Source organism: Rhinoderma darwinii, chromosome 6 (genome assembly GCF_050947455.1).
Source record: "Rhinoderma darwinii isolate aRhiDar2 chromosome 6, aRhiDar2.hap1, whole genome shotgun sequence".
NCBI lineage: Eukaryota > Metazoa > Chordata > Amphibia > Anura > Rhinodermatidae > Rhinoderma > Rhinoderma darwinii.
Window position 1 is genome coordinate 55,066,736 of NC_134692.1, and position 24,814 is coordinate 55,091,549.

General features: G+C 43.7%; 1 protein-coding gene across 1 annotated transcript in view; it reads right to left on the minus strand.

The window, feature by feature from the left end:
• Positions 1 to 24,814, minus strand: part of CASP10 (caspase 10) — a 65,431-nt gene that overhangs the window by 32,951 nt on the left and 7,666 nt on the right. The window contains exons 2-4 of the mRNA XM_075829769.1: positions 21,082 to 21,416; positions 7,363 to 7,459; positions 4,003 to 4,138 (exon numbers count right to left, since the gene is read on the minus strand). Of these exons, the coding sequence (XP_075685884.1) occupies positions 4,003 to 4,138; positions 7,363 to 7,459; positions 21,082 to 21,377 (529 nt within the window). The 5' untranslated portion in view covers positions 21,378 to 21,416. The remainder of the gene's footprint in view (positions 1 to 4,002; positions 4,139 to 7,362; positions 7,460 to 21,081; positions 21,417 to 24,814) is intronic.

A 24,814-nucleotide genomic window follows, 5' to 3' on the forward strand; every position in this document is an offset into this window, starting at 1 on the left:
GGGTATAGGCCATTGCCACTAGGAGGCTGACACTAGGTAGAAAACAGTCTTGGCTCCGCCCAGGCACACCATACCCCTCTCACAGAAACTGGCTTAACCAGTTTGTACAGAAGCAGTAGAAGACAAAAAAACTAATAACATGTCCACGATCCCGGGAGTAGACACCAACAAACAACCAGAACTATGGTACATGGCCTAGACAAACAAAATAAGACGGGATCTGTTTCCCCTAAGGAAATTGATGAGAAAAAGATTTTACGGTTAGTACAAAAATGCAATTTTCTCGTTAATATCATTGGGGAAACAACACTATGAGCCTTCCTAAAGCAGACCCATAGGGTGGGAATATAAAAAAATAATAGGAAAACTGCGATGCGACCTGCCTAATGCACAGCTGACTGCAGCACCTTTGCAATGCAGAATGGCATCAGAGGAGGCCAAAGAGTGGATCGGACAAAACTTTGTGAAGGTGTGCACCGAAGCTTGGTGCCATACTACCCAGGATGCCCCCACAGTCTGTGGAATAAGAAGTGACACGAATGGAAGAAAATTTACAGTTGGACCGTTAGGACTCCAAAATCACAGACCAGATCCAACAAACAATGGTGGCCTTGGGCGTCGCCAACCCCTTTGTGTGGCCCTTAAGGAGAAAAGAAAAGGGATTCTGAGGAATGGAATGACTCAGTCGCAGCCAGATAGATGCAGACTGCTCTTGCCAAATCAAAACAATGCAGAGCCAACTCCCTATGGATGAGAAGGGGAGGGACAAAAGGAAGGGAGGACTATCTTTTCAATGATGTAGAAGGCAGAGACCGCATTTGGGAGAAAAGACAGGATAGGATGGATTACTTTATCCTTATGGATAATTTAAAAAAGAGATTTGCAAGAAAGAGCAGCTAATTCCAAAACCCATCTGATGGACGTAAAGGAAAGCAACTTACTAAAAAAGGAGAAGCAGCAAAATTTCCTGCAAGGGTTCAAATGCATTACCTGAAGAGCCCCAATGACCAAGTTAAGATTCCAAGGCTGAGTGGGATGTCTGAATGAAGGAACAGCATGGGCTACTCGTAGAAAAGTCTTTATCTGAAACCAAAAGGCTAGTGTTCACTGAAAAAGTATAGACAGAGCAGAGACCTAAGGGTATGTTCACACGGCCTATTTACGGACGTAAATCGGGCGTTTTTGCCCCGAATTACGCCCGAAAATAGCGCCTCAATAGCGCTGACAAACATCTGCCCATTGAAAGCAATGGGCAGACGTTTGTCTGTTCACACGAGGCGTATATTTACGCGCCGCTGTCAAATGACGGCGCGCAAATAGACGCCCGTGTCAAAGAAGTGACCTGTCACTTCTTTGGCCGTAATTGGAGCCGCTATTCATTGACTCCAATGAATAGCAGCGCTAATTACGGCCGTAATTGACGCGGCGTTCAAGCGCCTGCACATGCCGGTACGGCTGAAATTACGGGGATGTTTTCAGGCTGAAACATCCCCGTAATTTCAGCCGTTACGGACCCCCGCCGTGTGAACATACCCTAACACTTAAAAGACGGTAAGCCAAGTCCCTGCTTTAGACCTGATTGCAGGAAGAATAGGATTGGTATGTTATGGAAAGTGTATTGTTCACACCAGTGGAAATAGGCCTTTGGTAGTACACCGTGGCAGATTCAGGTTAAAGAGGCTCTGTCACCAGATTATCAAATCCCTATCTCCTATTGCATGTGATCGGCGCTGCAATGTAGATAACAGTAACGTTTTGTTTTTTTAAAAACGATCATTTTTGGCCAAGTTATGAGCAATTTTATATTTATGCAAATGAGCTTTGAAATGGACAAATGGGCATGTTTTTTTTTCGTATTTCCAACTGGGCGTGTATTGTGTTTATAACTGGGCGTGTTTACTTGTTTTACTAACTGGGCGTTGTGAATAGAAGTGTATGATGCTGACAAATCAGCATCATACACTTCTCATCGTTCCCCCCCAGCTTCTTTCAATAAAGACACACAGCGTGACGTCACCCACAGGTCCTTCAACCTTGTCGTCGGACAAAGAAGATACATCGGCTGAAAGGCGTCCAAAAGGTTAATATACTCGTCTCTAGGGAGTTTACTATGCTTACCTGCACATGGTGATGCTGCTGCAAATTCAACTGTACGCCTGGAGCTGTGGTGTCTTCTCTCTTCCGACGCCAAGGTTGAAGGACCTGTGAGTGACGTCATCACTCCGAGCCAGCTTCTTTCGCTGCAGACACAGCATGACGTCACCCACAGGTCCTTCAACCTTGGCGTCGGAAGAGAGAAGACACCACAGCTCCAGCTCCGATGTATCTTCTTTGTCCAACGACAAGGTTGAAGGACCAGTGGGTGACGTCACGCTGTGTGTCTTTAGTGAAAGAAGCTGGGTGGGAACGATGAGAAGTGTATGATGCTGATTTGTCAGCATCATACACTTCTATTCACAACGCCCAGTTAGTAAAACAAGTAAACACGCCCAGTTGTTAAAAACACAATACATGCCCAGTTGGAAATACGAAAAAAAAAACACGCCCAGTTGTCCATTTCAAAGCTCATTTGCATAAATATAAAATTGCTCATAACTTGGCCAAAAATGATCGTTTTAAAAAAAAAAAACTTTACTGTTATATACATTGCAGCGCCGATCACATGCAATAGGAAATAGGGATTTGATAATCTGGTGACAGAGCCTCTTTAACTGGCCTTTAACATTGTTTGGACTACAGGTTCAGAGAGATCCCGGTCTCTGAAAATCGTAGCTTTAACAGTGGACCTTGGGTAAGGAGGTTGAGTCACAGTGGAAGTCGCCAATGAGCAGCGACAAATAGGTCCAGTGGATCGGCGTAACAGGCCCTGCAAGGCCAGTCTGGTGCCAATAGAATCGCAGGAACAAGCTCCGGTTTGATCTTCTTGAGGGAGGACTCTGGGTAGTGGGGAAGAGATACAGAAAAGAGTACCCCTCCCAGGGAGTGACCAGAGTGTCGACTGCGATGGCTTTGGGATCCTGCACTTGGCCAGGTAGGTTGGTACCTTGTAGTTGAAACAAGACACAAATATTTCTGGGTGAAGAGACATTCCCCCGGACTGTCGTTCCTGACTGAAGAAGTCTGTGGCTCAAATGTCTACTCCGTGTATGTGGTCCGTGAACAGAGCTGACACTTGATTATCCCCGTAGTGGAGTATCTGAGAGAACTCCCACAATGCCGCCCAGGTCCTAGTGCCGCCTTGATGGTTTAGATAGACAAACACCATGGAGTTGTCAGTTTGGACTCTGACCGGGTGACCCTGGAGAATTGGAGTCCAATGTGAGAGGGCAAGGAAGAGGACCCACAATGCCAAAAGGTTGATATTGTAAGGTTGTCTGCTTTGGTGATGAAGAGCCCTGGAAGAAACTGCTCCCCTCCTGGATAGACTGTCATCTGTCAAGATAACTAGCCATTGGAAAGTAAGGAAGGACCGGCCCTCAAGACTGAAAAGGGAAGAGAGAGTGCTCCAGCGAAGGAGAGCTACCCCATCCAAGATGGCCTTGACCTTATCCACCGGGAGACATACTTGTAGATGCAGAAAATAAGTTAGGTAACCAGCAGTGAGAGAAGCGCAGTGCAGAGGAATGCCTGGTTTCCGGCACCCAGGGGGAGAGGGGGGGTTGACTAGGCTTGCCGTTTAGGCTGACAACACCTCTTCAGCGAAGGAGAAAAATAAATAAAACTAAAATAAAAAGTAGCAGCAGACCTAAAAATCAGGTCATGTCTGCCTCCTACGGATACTAGGCAGTGTCTGTGGGAAGGGTATGGCCTGGTGTCAATCTTCTAGCGGTAAGTGCCTTTACCCGTAGTGTTGTGTCCCCCATTTATATTAATGAGAAAAACAGATTAAATAAAATAATATATATCTTATATATATATTTCAATATATAGGTTTAATAAGTAAAAAAATTAAGGTGATATTGTCCCTTTAAACAATCTTTCAAAAGAGATAGTTGTGCTCACCTCTTGTCTTCTTGTAATCATTTATTTTCCTAAGAAGTTCCTGTGAAACCATGCTTACTGCCTTTTCCAGCACATCCAATTTATCCTCAGATAATTGTTCATTTTTTTCCAAGTAATACAAAATATCAAGGAATTTCTGCAAAGAGATGGTGAGTGATAAGTGAAAAAGTTAACCAAATAATTACCCAATATACTAAGAAAATTGACTGTGAGAATGTAAACTTTCATAGATGGGGAGCATAAGTCAAATAATTAAATATCCTGTTTTGGTTTTTTTTTGTATTCCATTCCCAGCTGCATAGGTCCAGCTTAGCTTCAGCTACCTCTAAAACACAATTGATGCAGTCATCTAGTCATTTTTTAGGCTGATTTAATATTTGTTAAAGGGTAAATAAACTTTTAACAAACTTTTGACATTTCATAGTGAAATGTCAGAAGTTTTGATTGGTGGGGGTCTGAGCTCTGAGAACCATACCAATCGCTAAAACGAAGCGGCAGAAGAGCTCGGGTGAGTGATGTGCCGCTTCATTTCCGATTGTCTTTTCTCGGAAAGCCGACCCAGCGGTGTACAGGCTCATAAACTATCTATTGAACTCGTACACTGCTGCTCACCCGAGTGCTTCTGTCGCTTCTCATTGCTTGGCCCCTCACCGACCAAAATTTCAGACATATGACTATAACATGTCAAAAGCTTTTTAAACGTTTAGTTACCCTTTAAAATTTATTGTATGCACTACTTTATGGCAGGCTATAGGAGTATAGCTGTATATCAGTAAAACCGGGAGAGTCCGGATTTTGCAACTGTAATATTGATGCAAATTGTGGCCATATTAGAAGGGGTTGGCCACTTTATAGTAAAATTTCATAGACAGTTGTTTTGTGACACATAAAATTTTAAATCCTCTTATCCTTTACCCCAGCTCTTCTGTTCCAGACCCCCTGCTGCCAATGGATAGGACGTGTAAACAATGGACAGTGGCAGCTTCCAGGTACATAGGATGCAAGATGGCGGCGGTCACGTGATTTACCCACATTCAATGGCTGTTCCTGGCTGAATCTACTTCTGTGAAGGCGCTGAACAGTAGCACAACGCATTTAGGACTGGCACAAATACAGGCAGCAGAATCTCCATTGCCTGTATGCATTCAGTGCATGTGCCGATACAGGACATTATGTAAAGTGAATTTACATAGGTTTAAACTTTTTGTGCTTATTTTTTTCTGCAGGCAAATGTATAAAAAAATGTACCCTAAATACGTAACACTATATGTTAGCGCAGTGTATTCCAACCAGGCTCACGTGGAACTCTGGTGGTCACTCAAACCCAATTAAGGGTTCTCTGGCAGATAGCACCACTTTAACCCCTTAGCGACAATTAACGAGGATATTGTGGGTACTGCCACTGTATCTACGAGATGTGCGACAGGAGTGTGGCTGTGGTACTGCTGCAACTGCCAGGATTGGAGATTACTCCGATCCTGTCAATTTTAACCGTTACATGCAATGGTCAATAGCGACTGTGGCATCTAAGGTGTTTGAAAGAGGTATATAACTACTAAGTTATCTTTGTTCTACGAGTGGTTACGATTGTGGCGGTATCAAATATGTACTTTATGTATTTTTTTAAGGTAAACTATTCTTAAAAAAATATTATTATTATTTATTTATTTTTTGGGGAGACTATTTATTTTATAAAACTTTATTTAACAGAATTTTTTTGTTTGTCCCACTAGGGTACTTTGTTTAATTGCTTGTATAAAGCTTTTGAATACTATGTATGTCAGTGTTACACTGGCGTGGCGTAATAGGTGAAAACAAATGGCAGACCTGGGGCCCATTGGCTGCCATGGTAACTGATTTGCGTCCCATGATCGCTTCGCAGGGCGCTGATGGGCTGACATGGGGAAGAACTGACAGCAGTATCTAAGGGCTTAAAGAGGCTCTGTCACCAGATTTTGCAACCCCTATCTGCTATTGCAGCAGATCGGCGCTGCAATGTAGATTACAGTAACGTTTTTATTTTTAAAAAACGAGCATTTTTGGCCAAGTTATGACCATTTTTGTAGTTATGCAAATGAGGCTTGCAAAAGTCCAAGTGGGTGTGTTTAAAAGTAAAAGTCCAAGTGGGCGTGTATTATGTGCGTACATCGGGGCGTTTTTAATACTTTTACTAGCTGGGCGTTCTGAGGAGAAGTATCATCCACTTCTCTTCAGAACGCCCAGCTTCTGGCAGTGCAGACACAGCATGTTCTCGAGAGATCACGCTGTGACGTCACTCACAGGTCCTGCATCGTGTCAGACGAGCGAGGACACCGGCACCAGAGGCTTCAGTTGATTCTGCAGCAGCATCGGCGTTAGCAGGTAAATCGATGTAGCTACTTACCTGCAAACGCTGATGCTGCTGCAGAATCAACTGTAGCCTCTGGTGCCGGTGTCCTCGCTCGTCTGACACGATGCAGGACCTGTGAGTGACGTCACAGCGTGATCTCTCGAGAACACGCTGTGTCTGCACTGCCAGAAGCTGGGCGTTCTGAAGAGAAGTGGATGATACTTCTAATCAGAGCGCCCAGCTAGTAAAAGTATTAAAAACGCCCCGATGTACGCACATAATACACGCCCACTTGGACTTTTACTTTTAAACACACCCACTTGGACTTTTGCAAGCCTCATTTGCATAACTACAAAAATGGTCATAACTTGGCCAAAAATGCTTGTTTTTTAAAAATAAAAACGTTACTGTAATCTACATTGCAGCGCCTATCTGCTGCAATAGCAGATAGGGGTTGCAAAATCTGGTGATAGAGCCTCTTTAAGCTGGGATCGGAGTTAGCTTGAATCTCAGCTGTTGCAGAAGAACCAATAGTATGGTGCTGGTCCTTTGAGGACTCCTGCCAGCACCCTACTATTACGGCGCTGGTCGACAAGGGGTTAAGCTCATTTATATATGCTTGTTATAGGATGGACACAGCAACACACGTTTGAGCTATCTAATGCTTTCTCTGCCATCACATTGACTGCTACTGATTGTGCACACTGTGGTAAATTTGTCCCAATGTTATGTTATATGCAGAGATTTTTCAAAAAGAGCAGTAAAAACTGTGGCAAGAACGTCATTGTAAGGCCTTGCTTACACAGTGCAGATTTTTTGCAGATTTTGCATCCATTTTTTTAGGCTAAAACCAAAATTGGATCCAGGACAGCAGACCTGTAAGGCCCTCTGTTTATATATTATATATATTTTTCTATTCCATTTCTGGTTTTAGCTTAAAAAATACATCAAAACCTTCAGCAAATCTGCACTGTGTGAACCAGCATAATACTCTTGAAGAAAGGACTAAACAAGCTCTCTAAAATTACCACCTTGTTTTCCTCATACTTCTTTGGAATATTTAAGAGGAATAATATACTCTTTAGGTCTTCAGAGGTGAGATCTTCATAAAGTTGAAAAAGCATTTGCCTGTAGTGGTAAAACCAAGGATACAAAATATCATTAACTAAATTGACTTAATGGTACATAACAGGCTAATAAAATAATATTGCAGAATCACCACATTAATAAAAAGGAAATTAAAGTTTTTTTGTGGGAGTAATGTTAGGCAGAATATTCACATTAGAGCGGATCTGTCAGCTTGATATGCTGCCCCGTGTAGGAGCATAATATTACAGCTACAGGTTGAAACTCCTAGTAGCCAAAATAGCACAAAAAAAAAAAAGAAAGAATAATCTATATATTCATGAGGGGAGCGCTCTCTCCACTCTTCAGTCTGACATATTGACAGGCTACACATGTACACTGCCAGTCACTGCAGAGAGGGGTCGGGGTGGTGGGCTCAAGTCATGAATATACCAGTCTCCTAACTAGCAGTCCGGTGTATTCTTTCAGCGCTCCTAATAGCCAAACAACACAATATGTTGTGGTATTAAGGCTACTAGGAGTACAGATCTGTACCTGTACTATGCTTCCCTTACATAGGGCTGCATATTGAGTTGACAGATCTGTTAGCACTGTATATATAAAGCTTTTGAGTTGTACTGTCAAGTTGTTAAAGGGGTTGTCCAGTTTTTTGTTTTTTTTTACTTATTTGTAGAATAGGAAACCATACCGTTTTCTAATAAACACGTATTAGTAATTCTGCTCACATACATTTATTATAGTGAATGAGGCCCCTGTCACAGTAGAATGGTATAGCCCACAGATTAGTCCTATGTAATGCATTCACAGGCTAACTGAATATGACTAAACATGGCGCCAGTCATATGACTCCCCACCACACACATCATGTGACCCACCAAACATGCGCGCGCACACACGCACGCACGCATTTGGGGCAACGTGGGATATGTGAATAGGACTAATGATGGAATAATGATAAACAATTGATTCACTGCCTGTATTCACTGTTACTAGTTGATGTTGTCATGTTGTTAATAAAGTTAAATTTAAAAAACCACACACACACACACACACACACACACAGACTGATAGACATGATGATGAGATGTTGCTGTAGATAGAAATACTTTAGAACTTCTGCTCCTCAATTATCTACTATTAAGGCTTCGTTCACATCTGCGTCAGGGCTCCATTCATGGGTTCCATCTGAGCTTTCGATCAGGGGACCCATGAATGGAACCCTGACTGAAAAACGGAAACCTGAGGTTTCCGTTTGCATCACCATTGATTTCAATGGCGTCAGATCCTGTGCAAACGGTTTCTATTAGTCTAAGGGTTCCGTCGTTTTGATGGAATGAATAGCGCAGTCGACTACGGTATAAGAGCCATAACTTTTTTATTTTTCCGTTGATGTAGCCACATAATGGCTTATTTTTGCAGGACGAGATGTCGTTTTCATTGGTACAATTTTGGGGTACATGGGACTTATTGATTAACTTTTATTCCTTTATTTTTTGGTTGGTGGAAAAAAAAAAGCAATTTTATAGTTATTTTTTGCATTTCTGTATGCCGTTTACCATGTAGTTTAAATAAAGTATTATCTCCATTTTTTAGGGTCGTTATGATCTTGGCCATACCATATATGTGTAATTTTATATATTTTTTTACACTTTTACTAAATAAAACCACTTTCTATTGAAAAAAAATTGTATTTATTTTTTTATCGTCACTATGCTATCTACTGATCGCTTCTATAATGCTTTGGTATACAAAATTTTTACAAGCATTATTGACTGTCAGTGTAAAACTGACAGCCAGACTATTAGGTCATATCAAAGCATAAAGTCATAGAAAGCCTGGGGCGTCTGTAAACCCCCCTTCCTCTGTAAACCACTTAGATACCTCGGTCGCTATTGACGGTGGCACCTAAGGGGGTAAAACGTCCGAGATTGGAGGTAACTAAGGTCTGATGTCATCAGACAGCCGAGCACCCGCTCCTCCTGGCACAGATACTATTATGCATCTGATGCGCCATGAAAACGTGTATGCATCGGAATAAAGTACTTAAGTGACTGCCGTAAAAAGGCGTATTGGCGGTCACTACGGGGTAAAGATTCAAGCATTCATTCTAATCATTATTTTACTATACACAGATCAGTGCCTTTTTCCCCAAACAACCTTCCTATTTTTCCTACAAGAAAAGACAACACTTCTTTGATGCTTGTGGAAGACATGGGTCCTTGTTTGTTTCGTTTCCTTTTATTTACATTCTTGTTTTCTGTACTCTCCATTTTTAACCCCTTCCCCCTGCTTGCATTCTGGGCCCTAATGACCAAGCCATTTTTTAAGTTTTTCCATCGTCACATTCGAAGAGCTATAACTATTTTATTTTTCCGCCGATGCAGTTGTATGAGGGCTTTTTTGTTTGCGGGACAACTTGTAGTTTTTATTGGTAGCATTTGAGAGTAGATGCGACGTTTTGATCACTTTTTATCACTTTTTTTTAAAGTCAGGATTAACAGAAAACAGCAATTTTTCCATAGTTTTTTTATTTTATTTTTGACAGCGTTCACAGTGCGGGTTAAATAATGTAACAGCTTTATAGTCGGGGTCGTTACGGACGCGGCGATACCAAATATGCGTAACCTTTTTGCTTTGTGTTTTTTTAATAATAAAGCAATTTGTAAGGGGAAAAAGTGTTTTTTTGTTGTTTTTTTCCACATTTTTTTTTTATTAACTTTATTCAACTTTTTTTTTTTTACTTTTCCTACTAGGGGACTTTCATATGCGATCATCCGATCGCTTTTATAATACACTGCAATACTTTTGTATTGCAGTGTATTACTGCCTGTCCGTTTAAAACAGACAGGCATCTGCTAGGTCATGCCTCTGGCATAGCCTAGCAGGCATTCATTACTGGCAGACCTGGGGGCCTTTATTAGGCCCCCGGCTGCCATCGCAGACACAGACACTAGGCGATCTTATCGCCGGGTGTCGGTGGGAGAGAGAGGGAGCTCCCTCCCTCTCTCTAAAACCACTCAGATGCGGTGCACGCTATTGTGCACCGCATCTGAGGGGTTAAACGGGTGAGATCGATACGAATATCGATCTCACCCGGCAGAGCAGGGACGCCCCCAGCCCTCAGCTGCCTCTGGCAGCTGAGAGCAGGGAGATTTCACGGCTCCCTGCTCTGTTTACTTTATTCTAATGCAGCGCCGTGGAATAGTGGCGCTGTAGAATAAAGCCCATTAATGACCGCCGTGAAAAGGCTAATCGGCGGTCATTAAGGGGTTAAAGGTCATACAAACTTCTATGTAAACTTTGTACCATTGTTTATAGAATCCTGTATTCATTTGAGAGATGGACTCTACTTTATGTGCTCTGATTGTTTGACTTTATTTATATACACTTATTTATATACACTCATCTGCTCCAATGTGATGTATTTTACATTCAGCGATGTATGACTGGTTACTGGTATACTGCAACAGTTCTCAAAGTGTAGCTAAACGTTCGACAAACTTCTGACATGTCAGTGACATGTCAGAAGTTTGGATTGGTGGGGGTCCGAGCACGGCGACCCCCACCAATCGCTAGAACAAAGCAGCTGAATCTCTCGTGTGAAGAGACTTTCTATTGAGTCCGTACATCGATACGAAGCGGCTGAGCGCACACACGAGCGATTCAGCTGCTTTGTGCTAGCGATTGGTGAGGGTCTCCGTGCTCGGACCCCCACCAATACAAACATCTGACATGTCACTATGACATGTCAGAAGTTTGTCGAACACTTAGCTACACTTTAATAAAACGAGTTTAAAAAAAAAACGACAACACTAAGGTGGTATATGTAGTGTGTAGTGGTCCAATATGATCATGATGTGAAAGAGGCTAACCTATAGCAGTTTTGCTAGGATCGGAACAATGCTATTTGCAAATATGGAGTGAATTACAAGCAGAAGCCCCCTACCTGTATGTACGTGGCCAGTCCGTCCGTAAGCTTGAATGCAGAAGAACAAAGATGGGATCAGTGGGGGTCTGCTGGGTTTTTAGGAAAGCAGTCCAGAAGATGATTTCTAAGGCCCTGTTCACACTGAGTTTTTTGGCGCTGATTTTGACGCAGAAACTGCGTCGGAATCCACGCCAAAAAACGTCCGAATCAGTCCCCCGGAGGCATTTTTTTTCCACGGCGGCTTTTAGCCGTTCGCGGTAAAAAAAGGCGGCATGCTTACTTGACGCAGTTACGCCTCTGACCTCCCATTGAAATCAATGGAAGGCAGAGAAAACGTTTTTCGGTGCGTTTTTTGACCGCAGTGCTCAATGGCTGCGGGCAAAAAACGCAGCGAAAATCATGGCAAGAAATTGCAGGCTGGTCAAAATCTGCCTCAAAATTCCTAAGGCTATGTTCACACGGCCTATTTACGGACGTAAATCGGGCGTTTTTGCCCCGAATTACGCCCGAAAATAGCGCCGAAAATAGCGCTGACAAACATCTGCCCATTGAAAGCAATGGGCAGACGTTTGTCTGTTCACACGAGGCGTATATTTACGCGCCGCTGTCAAAAGACGGCGCGTAAATAGACGCCCGCGTCAAAGAAGTGACCTGTCACTTCTTTGGCCGTAATTAGAGCCGTTATTCATTGACTCCAATGAATAGCAGCGCTAATTACGCCCGTAATTGACGCGGCGTTCAAGCGCCTGCACATGCCGGTACGGCTGAAATTACGGGGATGTTTTCAGGCTGAAACATCCCCGTAATTTCAGCCGTAACGGACGCCCTCGTGTGAACATACCCTTAAGGAATTATGTGGCATATTTTTCTGCCTGCAAAAAAAAACTGTGTGAACAGGGCCTAAACGATTTATTGCAATTACAACAAGATGTTTCAAGGCCAAACAGGTTTCTTTATCAGCTCACAAATGTTGCTACGGGTCTTTTAGCTGACAACAACTGAATACGTACCATTTGGAAAGAATAAAATCTGAAATAAACAGAAGCTCACAAATAGGGATAGAATTTGTATACTGTATTATTTGTATATAGTAGCTTTTGCCTTTAGGGGCTGTTCACAAACAAAACTGTTGTGCCATGAACAGTAGTGCTGCCTAAAGATGTCCATTGAACGCTGTGTAAAAACACATCGGAGAAGACAGAAGCAGTGAAAGCTGCTTCTATCCTCTCCTCAGGGTCCCCGGCAGTCACTGACAGCCGGAGACCCGACATTCAGCTGCCCGATCGCGCGGGCAGCAAGTTAAAACCCGAGCCGTAAAAAGTCTATGGCTCGGGTTTTAAGGACCCTGACCGCAGGCCGTAAATATACAGCCAGCGGTCGGGAACCAGTTAAGCAGACCGTGATCTCGTATTGTAAAATTTTCATGCAATGATCTGAAGAAATAGAACTTCCATTTGTCTCTACTGTCAGCAGTGTAGGCCAACAATGATGGAAAATGAAAGGTTTAGGGCCAGTTCACACAGAATTTTTTTACGCGGAAAATGCGCCAAAAACAGCCGAAAATGACTCCTATTGATTTAAATGGGAGGCGTTTTTTTCCCACGAGTAGAAAAAGCGTCTCGCGGGAAAAAGAAGCAACATGCCCTATCTTCGGCATTTACGTCTCTGACCTCCCATTGACATCAATGGGAGGCAGAGAAAGCGTATTTCGCAGCATTTTTTGCCCGCGGCGCTCAATGGCCTGCGGGCGAAAAAAGCCGCAAACGAAGTGCAGGAAGATCAAAATCTGCCTCAAAATTCCAGACGGAATTCTGAGGCAGAATTTTCTGCCTGCAAAAAACTGTGTGAACATAGCCTTAGGCAGGGGCGTAACTTGGGGGGGGCATGTGCCCCGGGCGCAACTTAGAGGGGGCGCCAGCACCACCTCCTCCTGCACTATAATTGTACCTGCGTCAATAGGACACAGGTACAATTAGAAGCAATGAATGGCCGGGTACGTTCCGTGCCCGTCCATTCAGCTCTTTTCTACGAGTGAAGCCGTATCTTGCTTCCGTCGCTAAAAGGCGCTGACTGACAGGGAAAGTCATTCTGCCCAGCCAATCAGCGCCTTTCTTAGACGCTTCGTTCAACCCCAGGAGACCTGCGCAGAAGAGAGCAGGTCTCCATTGCTGCCGGCCGGCGTGGGAGCGGGATTAAGGTAAATTTGAATAGTTTGTTATTTTATTGCAATAAAAAGAGTGTGTGGCATTATCTACAAGGGGGGCTTTATCTACGGGGGGGGGGGGGCTTTATCTACAGGGGGGGCTATATACTGTGGTGGGCTATCTATGGAGCACTATATACAGGGGTGGGCTATATCTATAGGGGGGCTATATACAGGGGTGGGCGATCTATGGAGAACTATATACAGGGGTGGGCTATATACAGGGGTGGGCTATCTGTGGAGCACTATATACAGGGGTGGACTATATGTGGAGCACTATATACAGGGGTAGACTATATGTGGAGTACAATATACAGGAGTAGGCTATATCTACAGGGGGCTATATACAGGGGTGGGCTATCTGTGGAGCACTATAGGGGGAGCTATTTGTGGGACACTATACAGGGGTGGGCTATATGGGGGCACTATCTACAGGGCGCTCTATGGCAGGCACTATCTACAGGGGGCACAATGTGTGTGTGTGGGACACGGTGTATGGTGCCATTATAATTAGAGGTGCAGTGTATGGCGCGATTATATTTTAGGGGCGTAGTATGTGGTATAATGAGAACTTTATCTTTATTTATAGGTGTAGAAATGTTGGAAAAGTGAGAAGCTGAAGACATCTGAGCGGCAAAGTGCAGAAATGGGCTGTGACCGGGAGAAGTCATCATAGAGGTCTGGACCGGATGGAGAAAAAGAACTAGAATCTGAGACGTCACCGGTGAGTCACTTCATGTAAATTTTTATTCTGCCTCTAATCAGTACTGTAGCCACTGTATGATCTGCAGCGAGATGATGGGTGGTGTGATTATGATATGATTTATTTTTTGTGAAACCGCATCTCCCAGCATATCCTTCTTATTGTTCGGCCCATGCTGGGAGCTGTAGTTTTACGCCGTACATACCTATACGGCAGGGGTTGCACTAAATTGAGCTGTATTTGTGCTGGTGTTGTATTTATATACTGAGCTTGGTTCTGGTGCTGTATATACAGTGAAGGAAATAAGTATTTGATCCCTTGCTGATTTTGTAAGTTTGCCCACTGTCAAAGACATGAACAGTCTAGAATTTTTAGGCTAGGTTAATTTTACCAGTGAGAGATAGATTATATAAAAAAAAATTAAAAAAAATCACATTGTCAAAATTATATATATTTATTTGCATTGTGCACAGAGAAATAAGTATTTGATCCCTTTGGCAAACAAGACTTAATACTTGGTGGCAAAACACTTGTTGGCAAGCACAGCAGTCAGACCTTTTTAGTAGTTGATGATGAGGTTTGCACACATGTTAGATGGAATTTTGGCCCACTCCTCTTTGCAGATCATCTGTAAATCATTAAGATTTCGAGGCTGTGGCTTGGCAACTCGGATCTTCAGCTCCCTCCATAAGTTTTCGATGGGATTAAGGTCTGGAGACTGGCTAGGACACTCCATGACCTTAATGTGCTTCTTTTTGAGCCACTCCTTTGTTGCCTTGGCTGTATGTTTCGGGTAATTGTCGTGCTGGAAGACCCAGCCACGAGCCATTTTTAATGTCCTGGTGGAGGGAAGGAGGTTGTCACTCAGGATTTGACGGTACATGGCTCCATCCATTCTCCCATTGATGCGGTGAAGTAGTCCTGTGCCCTTAGCAGAGAAACACCCCCAAAACATAATGTTTCCACCTCCATGCTTGACAGTGGGGACGGTGTTCTTTGGGTCATGGGCAGCATTTCTCTTCCTCCAAACACGGCGAGTTGAGTTAATGCCAAAGAGCTCAATTTTAGTCTCATCTGACCACAGCACATTCTCCCAATCACTCTAAAAATCATACAGATGTTCATTTGCAAACTTCCGACGGGCCTGTACATGTGCCTTCTTGAGCAGGGGGACCTTGCGGGCACTGCAGCATTTTAATCCATTACGGCGTAATGTGTTACCAATGGTTTTCTTGGTGACTGTGGTCCCAGCTGCCTTGAGATCATTAACAAGTTCCCCCCGTGTAGTTTTCGGCTGAGCTCTCACCTTCCTCAGGATCAATAATACCCCACGAGGTGAGATTTTGCCTGGAGCCCCAGATCGATGTCGATTGACAGTCATTTTGTATGTCTTCCATTTTCTTACTATTGCACCAACAGTTGTCTCCTTCTCACCCAGCGTCTTACTTATGGTTTTGTAGCCGATTCCAGCCTTGTGCAGGTCTATGATCTTGTCCCTGACATCCTTAGAAAGCTCTTTGGTCTTGCCCATGTTGTAGAGGTTAGAGTCCGACTGATTAATTGAGTCTGTGGACAGGAGTCTTTTATACAGGTGACCATGTAAGACAGCTGTCTTTAATGCAGGCACCAAGTTGATTTGAAGCGTGTAACTGGTCTGGAGGAGGCTGAACTCTTAATGGTTGGTAGGGGGTCAAATACTTATTTCTCTGTGCACAATGCAAATAAATATATATAATTTTGACAATGTGATTTTCTTTTTTTTTTTTTATATAATCTATCTCTCACTGGTAAAATTAACCTAGCCTAAAAATTCTAGACTGATCATGTCTGTGACAGTGGGCAAACTTACAAAATCAGCAAGGGATCAAATACTTATTTTCTCCACTGTATGTACTGAGCACTCTTCTGGTGTATAGAACTATATTGCTTGTAAAATAAACAAATGTTTTTATGCTCGCGTTACATAAAAAGAAATGTGGAAAAGAAATGACACGTCATTGATTGGTAGAGAAAACAAACACGGCGAGAGGGAAGGAGATGTCGGGAAAGAGGTTGGGGGGGCGCCAAACTGAATCTTTGCCCCGGGTGCTGGAGAACCTAGCTACGCCTCTGCCTTAGGTACTCGGACCTCTGCTTATTTACTAGACACATCACCTCTCTAGTTTATGCACTGTATGTGGTATTGCAGCACAAGTTGGGCTGCAATACAGTGCACTGGAGGAACTACAGCAGACTAGAATTTAGAAAGTTGCTTAACTTTTTATTTAGCTTTTAACTGACATAAAAGAGATGGCAACATTTGTGTATTATACCCCCATATCCATTTATTTTATGACAGTAGACACATTGGGTGATATCATGAAGAAAAGTTCCTGTATCCCCCCCTCCCCCCATAGTGTTTCTGGAGGCTGTACAGGGGGAGACATGACAGTAAGGCCGGATTCACACGAGCGTGTTCGGTCCGTGATATACGGACCTTATGTTGGCAGTATTTCCCGGACTGAACACACTGCAGGGAGCCGGGCTCCTAGCGTCATAGTTATCTATGACGCTAGGAGTCCCTGCTTCGCTGCGGGAAAACTGTCCCGTACTGAAAACATTATTACATGCTGTGATCTTTCTTCCTGCTGTCACTTCCTCTCACCCCTCACCTCTAAACACACAAAACCAGGAAGTGAAATGTTTTATGTTAGAGATTTGAGCTGGTATCATTCGAAAGCTAAGGGCCTGTTCACATCAGAGTTGCTTTCCGTATTGTAGTTCCGTCAGAGCTTTCCGTGAGTTCCGTCAGAGCTTTCCGTCGGGGGACCCCCTCAACGCAAAGGCAAACGAAAACCTTAGCTTCCGTTTCCATCACCATTGATCTCAATGGTGACGGAAACTTTGCAAATGGTTTTCGTTTGTCACCGTTGTGACAGGGTTCCGTGGTTTTTGACGGAATCCATAGTGCAGTCGACTGCGCTATAGAGACTAATCCTCTAGTCCAGGGGTAGGGAACATATTTGGTATGGTGTGCCAATGAAAAAGAAAATCAATGAAGAAGTATTCGGTGTGCCGTGCAAACATGAAAGTCATAAGACAAACTGTTAGGACGTACGTGACATAAACCAATTAATCAGTTAATAAACTTAAATCTCAGTGTCACCCTTGTCCCTGACGTTCTTTAAAAAGACGATGCAAGATGTGCATAAGGGGAGACTGAAGACAAGCTAGGGGCCGTGCACATAGGAGAGACTGCGGCTACTGAACACCAGCTGGGCGGAACTGCACACAAGAGAGATCGTGGCTACTGCACACCAGCTTTGGGGGTGCACATAGGAGAGACCACGGCTACTGAACTCCAGCTAGTGGGAACTGCACATGAGAGATCATGGCTACTGAACAATAGTTTGGGGTGTGCACATAGGAGAGACCTCAGCTACTGAACACCAGATTTGGGGGGTGCATATAGGAGAGCGTCAATCTTTTTCTAACTTTCTATTTTACAGAGTGGTAACTGAACTTTGTACTTGCGACTCTGATCACCAGGATAGAGAGCAGTGCTGCATTGTGTGCTTGTCAAGTGTTCAGCAGCGACAAACACAATGAAGCACCGCCAAGCACATAATGAAGCACCACTGTATATCACTGTGTTAGGCGCCACCAAGCACACAACGGCATTGGTCACTGGGAGGGGGAAGTGTGCAAGCAAACCATGCCCCAAGTGCCGGCTGTGGCACTAGTGCCACAGGTTGCGGACACCTGCTCTAGTCCTTATATTCTAGTTGTGGCAATACGTTCTTTGCAGTGAAATGATTAAGACTCTATCCACACTACGCTTACAGTGTATGTCAAAGGTATAAGTTGGGAAATACTGCCAATGTATACCTCCAAAAGGAGCCTCCGATCTATGTGGCATACGTCGCCCATTTGACTTCCATTATAAAAAAAACCATAACGCACGGTATACTTTTTTTGCAGGATGCCTATGTATGTATTGAATATAACCGTCGACTTTGCTATTCAATACAGTTTAAAAAGGTTTACCAGCATATACCTGCCTGGTGGATGTAAATATGTTGGGACAATAGAGCACTATGGATATATTTGGCGTTACGCAGTGTTAACCGCTTTATTATGTGCAGTTAGGATTTTGCCTTATTGACAGGAGTTGTGATCTTTTTAGCAGCAAATTTATTACAAATTAATTCTATATGTATTTATGCTATTTATGACTGACAAATATTTATTAACCAGGCTAATATAGGTGAATACATTTTCTAAGTTACATACATTTTACAATAGCCTAGACCAGGTGTTCCCAACCAATGGCTCTGAAGCCATATATAACTCTCAGGGCCAACAACATGTGGATCGCCAGACGGTGGCACCTGCAGATACTATTATGCACTAGTGGCTCAAGGAACATTATAGTATTACTAGAACTTGGTACCAGGGTCATAATATTATAACAGACACTTAACACCAGGGTAAGAGACATAACATTAATTTCTTTAATAGGCTTTTACCTTTTAATATTTAGTATGACTCCATCTGTTGCATTTGAGTGTCTCGCGTCCTCTGTCCTAAACTATTCATGAAAGCATAAATACAGTATATGGGCGGGACATTTGTGAACTGTATAGCACCATTATTTATTTGTACAGTATGGTAGTGTTATTTACGTGTACTGTATGGCAGGGCAGGAAAAAACCTTGGCGAATGAGTCCTGCTTCCTGCATTTGGCAGCGGGTTGCTCCAGCCATTGGCAAATACATGGAGCTGGATTGTGTCCCTACAGAAACAGCTGAGACCGCACCGGATGGGCAGGGAGTACACAGTCGCTGTTATAGAAAGCCAGCATTGTGTGCTCCGCCAGCATAAGTCTCTGTTAGCACGGAGGGCAACGCTCCATACAGAAGCCAGCAATAGCCCGCTAGTATGTTGTTTTCTGTCAACACAGGGCACCTTGAAAGGAGCGCAGGAGGTGAGTATATGGGGGAGGGGCGGAGGGAGCACTTGCTGTGACTACAAAGAGGAGAGGGGGCTGAAGGGAGGAGTCCCGGTGTGATTGATTTGTGTGGAGAAGAGATTTCTGCTTAGACTATTGGGAGATGTGGTGGGGTTGCTGCTGTGACTACTGTTTGGGGTGAGGGGGTGGAAAAACCTTGCTATGTCTACTGGGAGTTTGTGGGATGTGCTGGAAAGCAAACCTTGCCGAAATAACTTGCAGGAGGGGAGGCCTGGGCAAATACTTTGTTCTTACTACTGAGATGGGGGTCCTGGGTTGACAATTTGGAAAGTGGATAAGAGGGCGTGGGATATAATTTTTAGGACACATTTACATTACATTATCATGGCAAAACTGCATGTCAATAGGTGTGTGTTTTACTGCAGTCATGGGAAAACTGCAGCAAAAAACAATACTTTTACAGTGATGTGTAAGGCCAGACCTCAGTGGCAGTACAGATCCAACCCTACAACATGTTGTTCCTGACTATTAAGTTGACTCCAAGACCTAGATAAGATTGGCTCAGGCTTGCTGTACGGTGTCTTCAATTATCAGGGCATACAGCCTAATACAATCACTTAAAGAGGCTCTGTCACCAGATTTTGCAGCCCCTATCTGCTATTGCAGCAGATCGGCGCTGCAATGTAGATTACAGTAACGTTTTTATTTTTAAAAAACGAGCATTTTTGCCCAAGTTATGACCATTTTTGTAGTTATGCAAATGAGGCTTGCAAAAGTCCAAGTGGGTGTGTTTAAAAGTAAAAGTCCAACTGGGCGTGTATTATGTGCGTACATCGGGGCGTGTTTAATACTTTTACTAGCTGGGCGTTCTGATGAGAAGTATCATCCACTTCTCTTCAGAACGCCCAGCTTCTGGCAGTGCAGACACAGCCGTGTTCTCGAGAGATCACGCTGTGACGTCACTTCCCCAGGTCCTGCATCGTGTCGGACGAGCGAGGACACCGGCACCAGAGGCTTTAGTTGATTCTGCAGCAGCATCAGCGTTTGCAGGTAAGTAGCTACATCGACTTACCTGCTAACGTCGATGCTGCTGCAGAATCAACTGTAGCCTCTGGTGCCGATGTGTCCTCGCTCGTCTGACACGATGCAGGACCTGTGAGTGACGTCACAGCGTGATCTGGCAGAAGCTTGGCGTTCTGAAGAGAAGTGGATGATACTTCTCATCAGAACGCCCAGCTAGTAAAAGTAGTAAAAACGCCCCGATGTACGCACATAATACACGCCCAGTTGTACTTTTACTTTTAAACACACCCACTTGGACTTTTGCAAGCCTCATTTGCATAACTACAAAAATGGTCATAACTTGGCCAAAAATGCTCGTTTTTTAAAAATAAAAACGTTACTGTAATCTACATTGCAGCGCCGATCTGCTGCAATAGCAGATAGGGGTTGCAAAATCTGGTGACAGAGCCTCTTTAAGTGCCTTATAGCGTTTCCCAGGACTGTAATATTAATTATCTATCCTTAGGATAGGGCATCAATATCTGGTTGGTGAATGTCCGATTCCCTGAACCTTGCCGATCAGCTGATTAAAGGGGTGGGAGCGTTGCGCCCCCCCCCCCCTACATTATTTACCCAGGCACAGCGGCATACATCTCTTTGTGACTCTGCCTGGTACCACAGCTCACAGCAGCTGAAGTCCTATTCTAGTGAATGGGACTGAGCTGCAGTACCAGGCACAGCCACAAACCAATGTACGGAGCTTTTCCTGGGTAAATAATGAAGGGGATGCAGCCCTTTCATCCGGCTGATCCGCAGTGGTGGCAGCAATTTCCCGGCAAAACATTCTTTGAACATATTACAAACATTAAAAACTTACCTATACAAAGACACAGTCCTGTTCTTTTTTAAGGTTTCTTGCATAGCCCATTTGTTGGTGCCCAGGATTCTTAGCAAACTGTGCTGGCCTATGATATAAAGAAGTTCAGCCAGAAGATCATACTTGTCTTCTTCAAGTAGACTGTGCTTTTCCAGCTCTTTAAAAAGATCTAAATTTGATTTTATTGATAAGAGTTTCTTGTTTGGAAGCAAATCCAAGCAAAGGAATTTCAAAGAATCCAAATCCTCTTGGGTAAGTTCAGACTCAATTGAATAAAGTTTGCTGGAAAAATCCATTGGCCAGAATGTAGTGGGCACTGAATGTGCCTGACCCTCCTAAAACAGAATGAAAATAAAAATTGTTATACTATAAAAGAAAGCACTCCGCTTCAGTGTGCTATACAGTGGATGCTCTCACTGCCCTGACCTTTATGGGCAACCTATATATGTTCCTGTTTAATATTCATCTGTATGCCATAAAGCAAATATTAACATTATCCGCCCAAGATTTTATTTTTTTTCAAAGCAGCATCATATACCATACATTTATGCCTAGAATCACTACTATAAAGGGGTATTCCGGTTACAAACAAGTCACCAACTATCTGTAGGGTAAGGGGTAACTTGCTCAAAGGTGGGTGTCCGACAGCTGGGATTCATTCTCTATGGGAGCGCTAGAGATAGCCGAGTGCAGCATTCGGCTATTTCCAGCGCTGCCATAGAGAATGGAGCGGCAGTGCACATGAGCGACCTGCCGCTCGGTTCAAACAAGGGGTTCGGGATCCCGTTCTCGTAAAGGATGGGGGTCCCAGCTGTCGGACACCCACCTTTCAGCAAGTTACCCCATACCCTACAGATAGGGGGTAACTTGTTGTAACCGGAATACCCCTTTAAGTAGCGGTTCTAAGCATAAATGTACGGAATATGATGCTGCTTTGAAAAAAATTTAAATAGGGGATAACTTGTTGTAACCGGAATACCCCTTTAAAGTTGACTATCAGAACCGAAATTGAATGACACATACATAAGAGCAGGACGTTCAACACTAATCACACAGTATCACATGCCCTGTGTACATAAAAGTGTTTTACCAATAGGATATGTTCACACGTATCGTAAATAAAGAGGATTTAGCGTAACCTATTTAATTATGGAAAATCTGCAGTGTAATACAGTAGCAGCAGAGTAAATCAAATTTCAACAAATCTCATCCACACGTTGCGTAAAGAATCTGCCGAAAAACTGTTCATAAATTGACCTGCGTTTTTTAATCCACAGCATGTCAATTTATGCTGCAGAAAACAGCTCCTGATTTTCAGACGTGTTTTGTGCCACTCGCTATTTTCGCCGCATTTTTTACGGCCGCTTTTCTCACTAGAGTCTATGGAAAACGGCTCCAAAAACGTCCCAAGAAGTGTCCTGCACTTCTTTTTCGTGGCCGTTTTTTGTTCACATAAAAAAAAAACTGCGAAAAACGCTCCGTCGGAACAGAACGCCGTTTTCCCATTGAAATCAATGGGCAGATGTTTGGAGGCGTACTGCTTCTGATTTTTCCGCCGTTTTTCGGGCGTTTACGCCCGTGTGAACATACCCTCACTGTTGTGAGTTTTCCCCATTGAATTCAGTGGGGAAATAAAACCTGCAAATGTTGCGATTTTTGCGTTGGAAAAGCTGCGATTCACTTCTCTGTCTGAGCCGTCTTCCTGGGATGACGTTTTATCCCATGTGACTGCTGCAGCCAATCACAGGCTGCAGCAGTCACATGGGGTGAAACGTCAACCAAGGAGGCCGGGCTGCAGGACATCAGAGGGACGCGTCGCCATGACTACGGGTAAGTATAGGCTTTTTTTTTACCTGCTGTTTTCCGCAGTGGACATTCTGACCGAAAAACTGCACCACAATTTGATGCAATTTTTTTAGCTGGAATTTGCTGCGGGGTCTAGGGCGGATACGTTGTGTACTTTTATGCAGCATATCCGCCCTCTTTGAACTAGGGATGCACGATGCATCGAAACTCCGATACTGTTTCGATACCGTGCATCCCCAAACGGTTCGATACTGTTATTTCATGTATTTCGATACTGAGCTGTAAGGCTGCACAGCTCAGTATAGTAACACATGACTGTATGAGAGTGGGGCTGCGGCTGTGTAATACAGTCACTGCCGCGCTCCTGAGTCCTGACATGTGCGCGCCGTCAGGATGATGCGATGCGGCCGGTGCTGCACTAATGATCTGCGGCACTGAAGACAGAACATGGGCGCACTACAAAACACCCCCATGTTCTGTCTTCAGTGCCTGAACCGCCGTTCATTAGTGCAGCGCCGGCCGCATCACCTCATGCTGACCGCGCGCGCGCGCACTTCCTGTCAGGAGCGGGACAATGGTTGTATTACACAGCCGCAGCCCCGCTCTTTAACCGCAGAGATCAGAGAAACCTCTCATCTCCACTGCTATTCACCTGAATGCTGCGATCAAAGCTGACTGCAGCATTCAGGGGAAAATGAGAAGGGGGGATGCCCCTGGATCGCATCACAGGAATCCCTGTGACGAGATTGAGGGACATACCATATATGGGCAGACAGCCCAGGGTCCATTGTAGGACAACAGGGCTGTCCTACCATATTCCCTGTTGTTAGGACATACCTAGGTATGCCCTAACAACTGCCTGTGTACTATCCGTACACAGGCTAATGTACTAGGATATAGATATATGCCTGTGTACTATCAGTATATAGATATATGCCAGCACATTAAAGTTTAAAACTAAAATAAAAACAAAGTAATGTTAAATTTAAAAAAATTCACATACACCTTTTTTGCAATAAAAATTAAAATAAGTCTCAATACATAAAACATACACATTCGGTATTTGCGCGGGCAGAATAACCTGCACAACAATTTTTTAGCATCATTTATGATGTGTACGTTGTAAAAAAAATAAAATAAAAACTGCTTTCTATCACTTATTGTGAGGCACGAGGTGTGATGATGAATTTAACCTCCATGTTCCTCACATTAATAGTAATTAACCCCATCATGTACCTTACACATTAACCCATTATGACTTAGAAACATGATGGGGTTAATTACTATTAATGTGAGGCACATTCAAAATTCATCACACCTCGTGCCTCACATCAGAAAACGAAAGAACTTTTTTCTTTGTTATTACTATTGGCAAAGTATTGTTTTGGTATCGAAATCGCAATACTAAACGAAGTATCGGTATCGAAGTCCAAATTTTGGTATCGTGACATCCCTACTTTGAACATACCCTTAACGGCTTGTCCAATCTCGACAAACTCTATCCAAATGCTCAGTACTTCCTTCTGTGGGCCAGAGTGGAGAGCCGCTAACAAATAGTGGTTATCTTTCTGGCCGCATGTAATACTACCTTTCTCATGTAGTGGCCTCAGCATGAAAAATAAGCAGCCGACTTACCCCGACAAAATAAGGCCCCTTGCACATCACGTTATTTCCGTACATTTATCACGTACGACGAGATGTACGCGATAAGTAAGCTCCCGATGTACGCAATAAACGTGTTCATAGGCAGGGCCGCCATCAGGAATTTCAGGACCCCATACAGCTAAATTTTCTGGGCCCCCCTACCTGTTAACGGTACTCCGTCCAGCACTATATCATGGTACCCAGGGCCGCCATCAGGGGGGGTATTAGGGGTACTGATGTGAGAGGCCCGGCCAAACATAATTGAAAGGGGGGCCCGGCAACT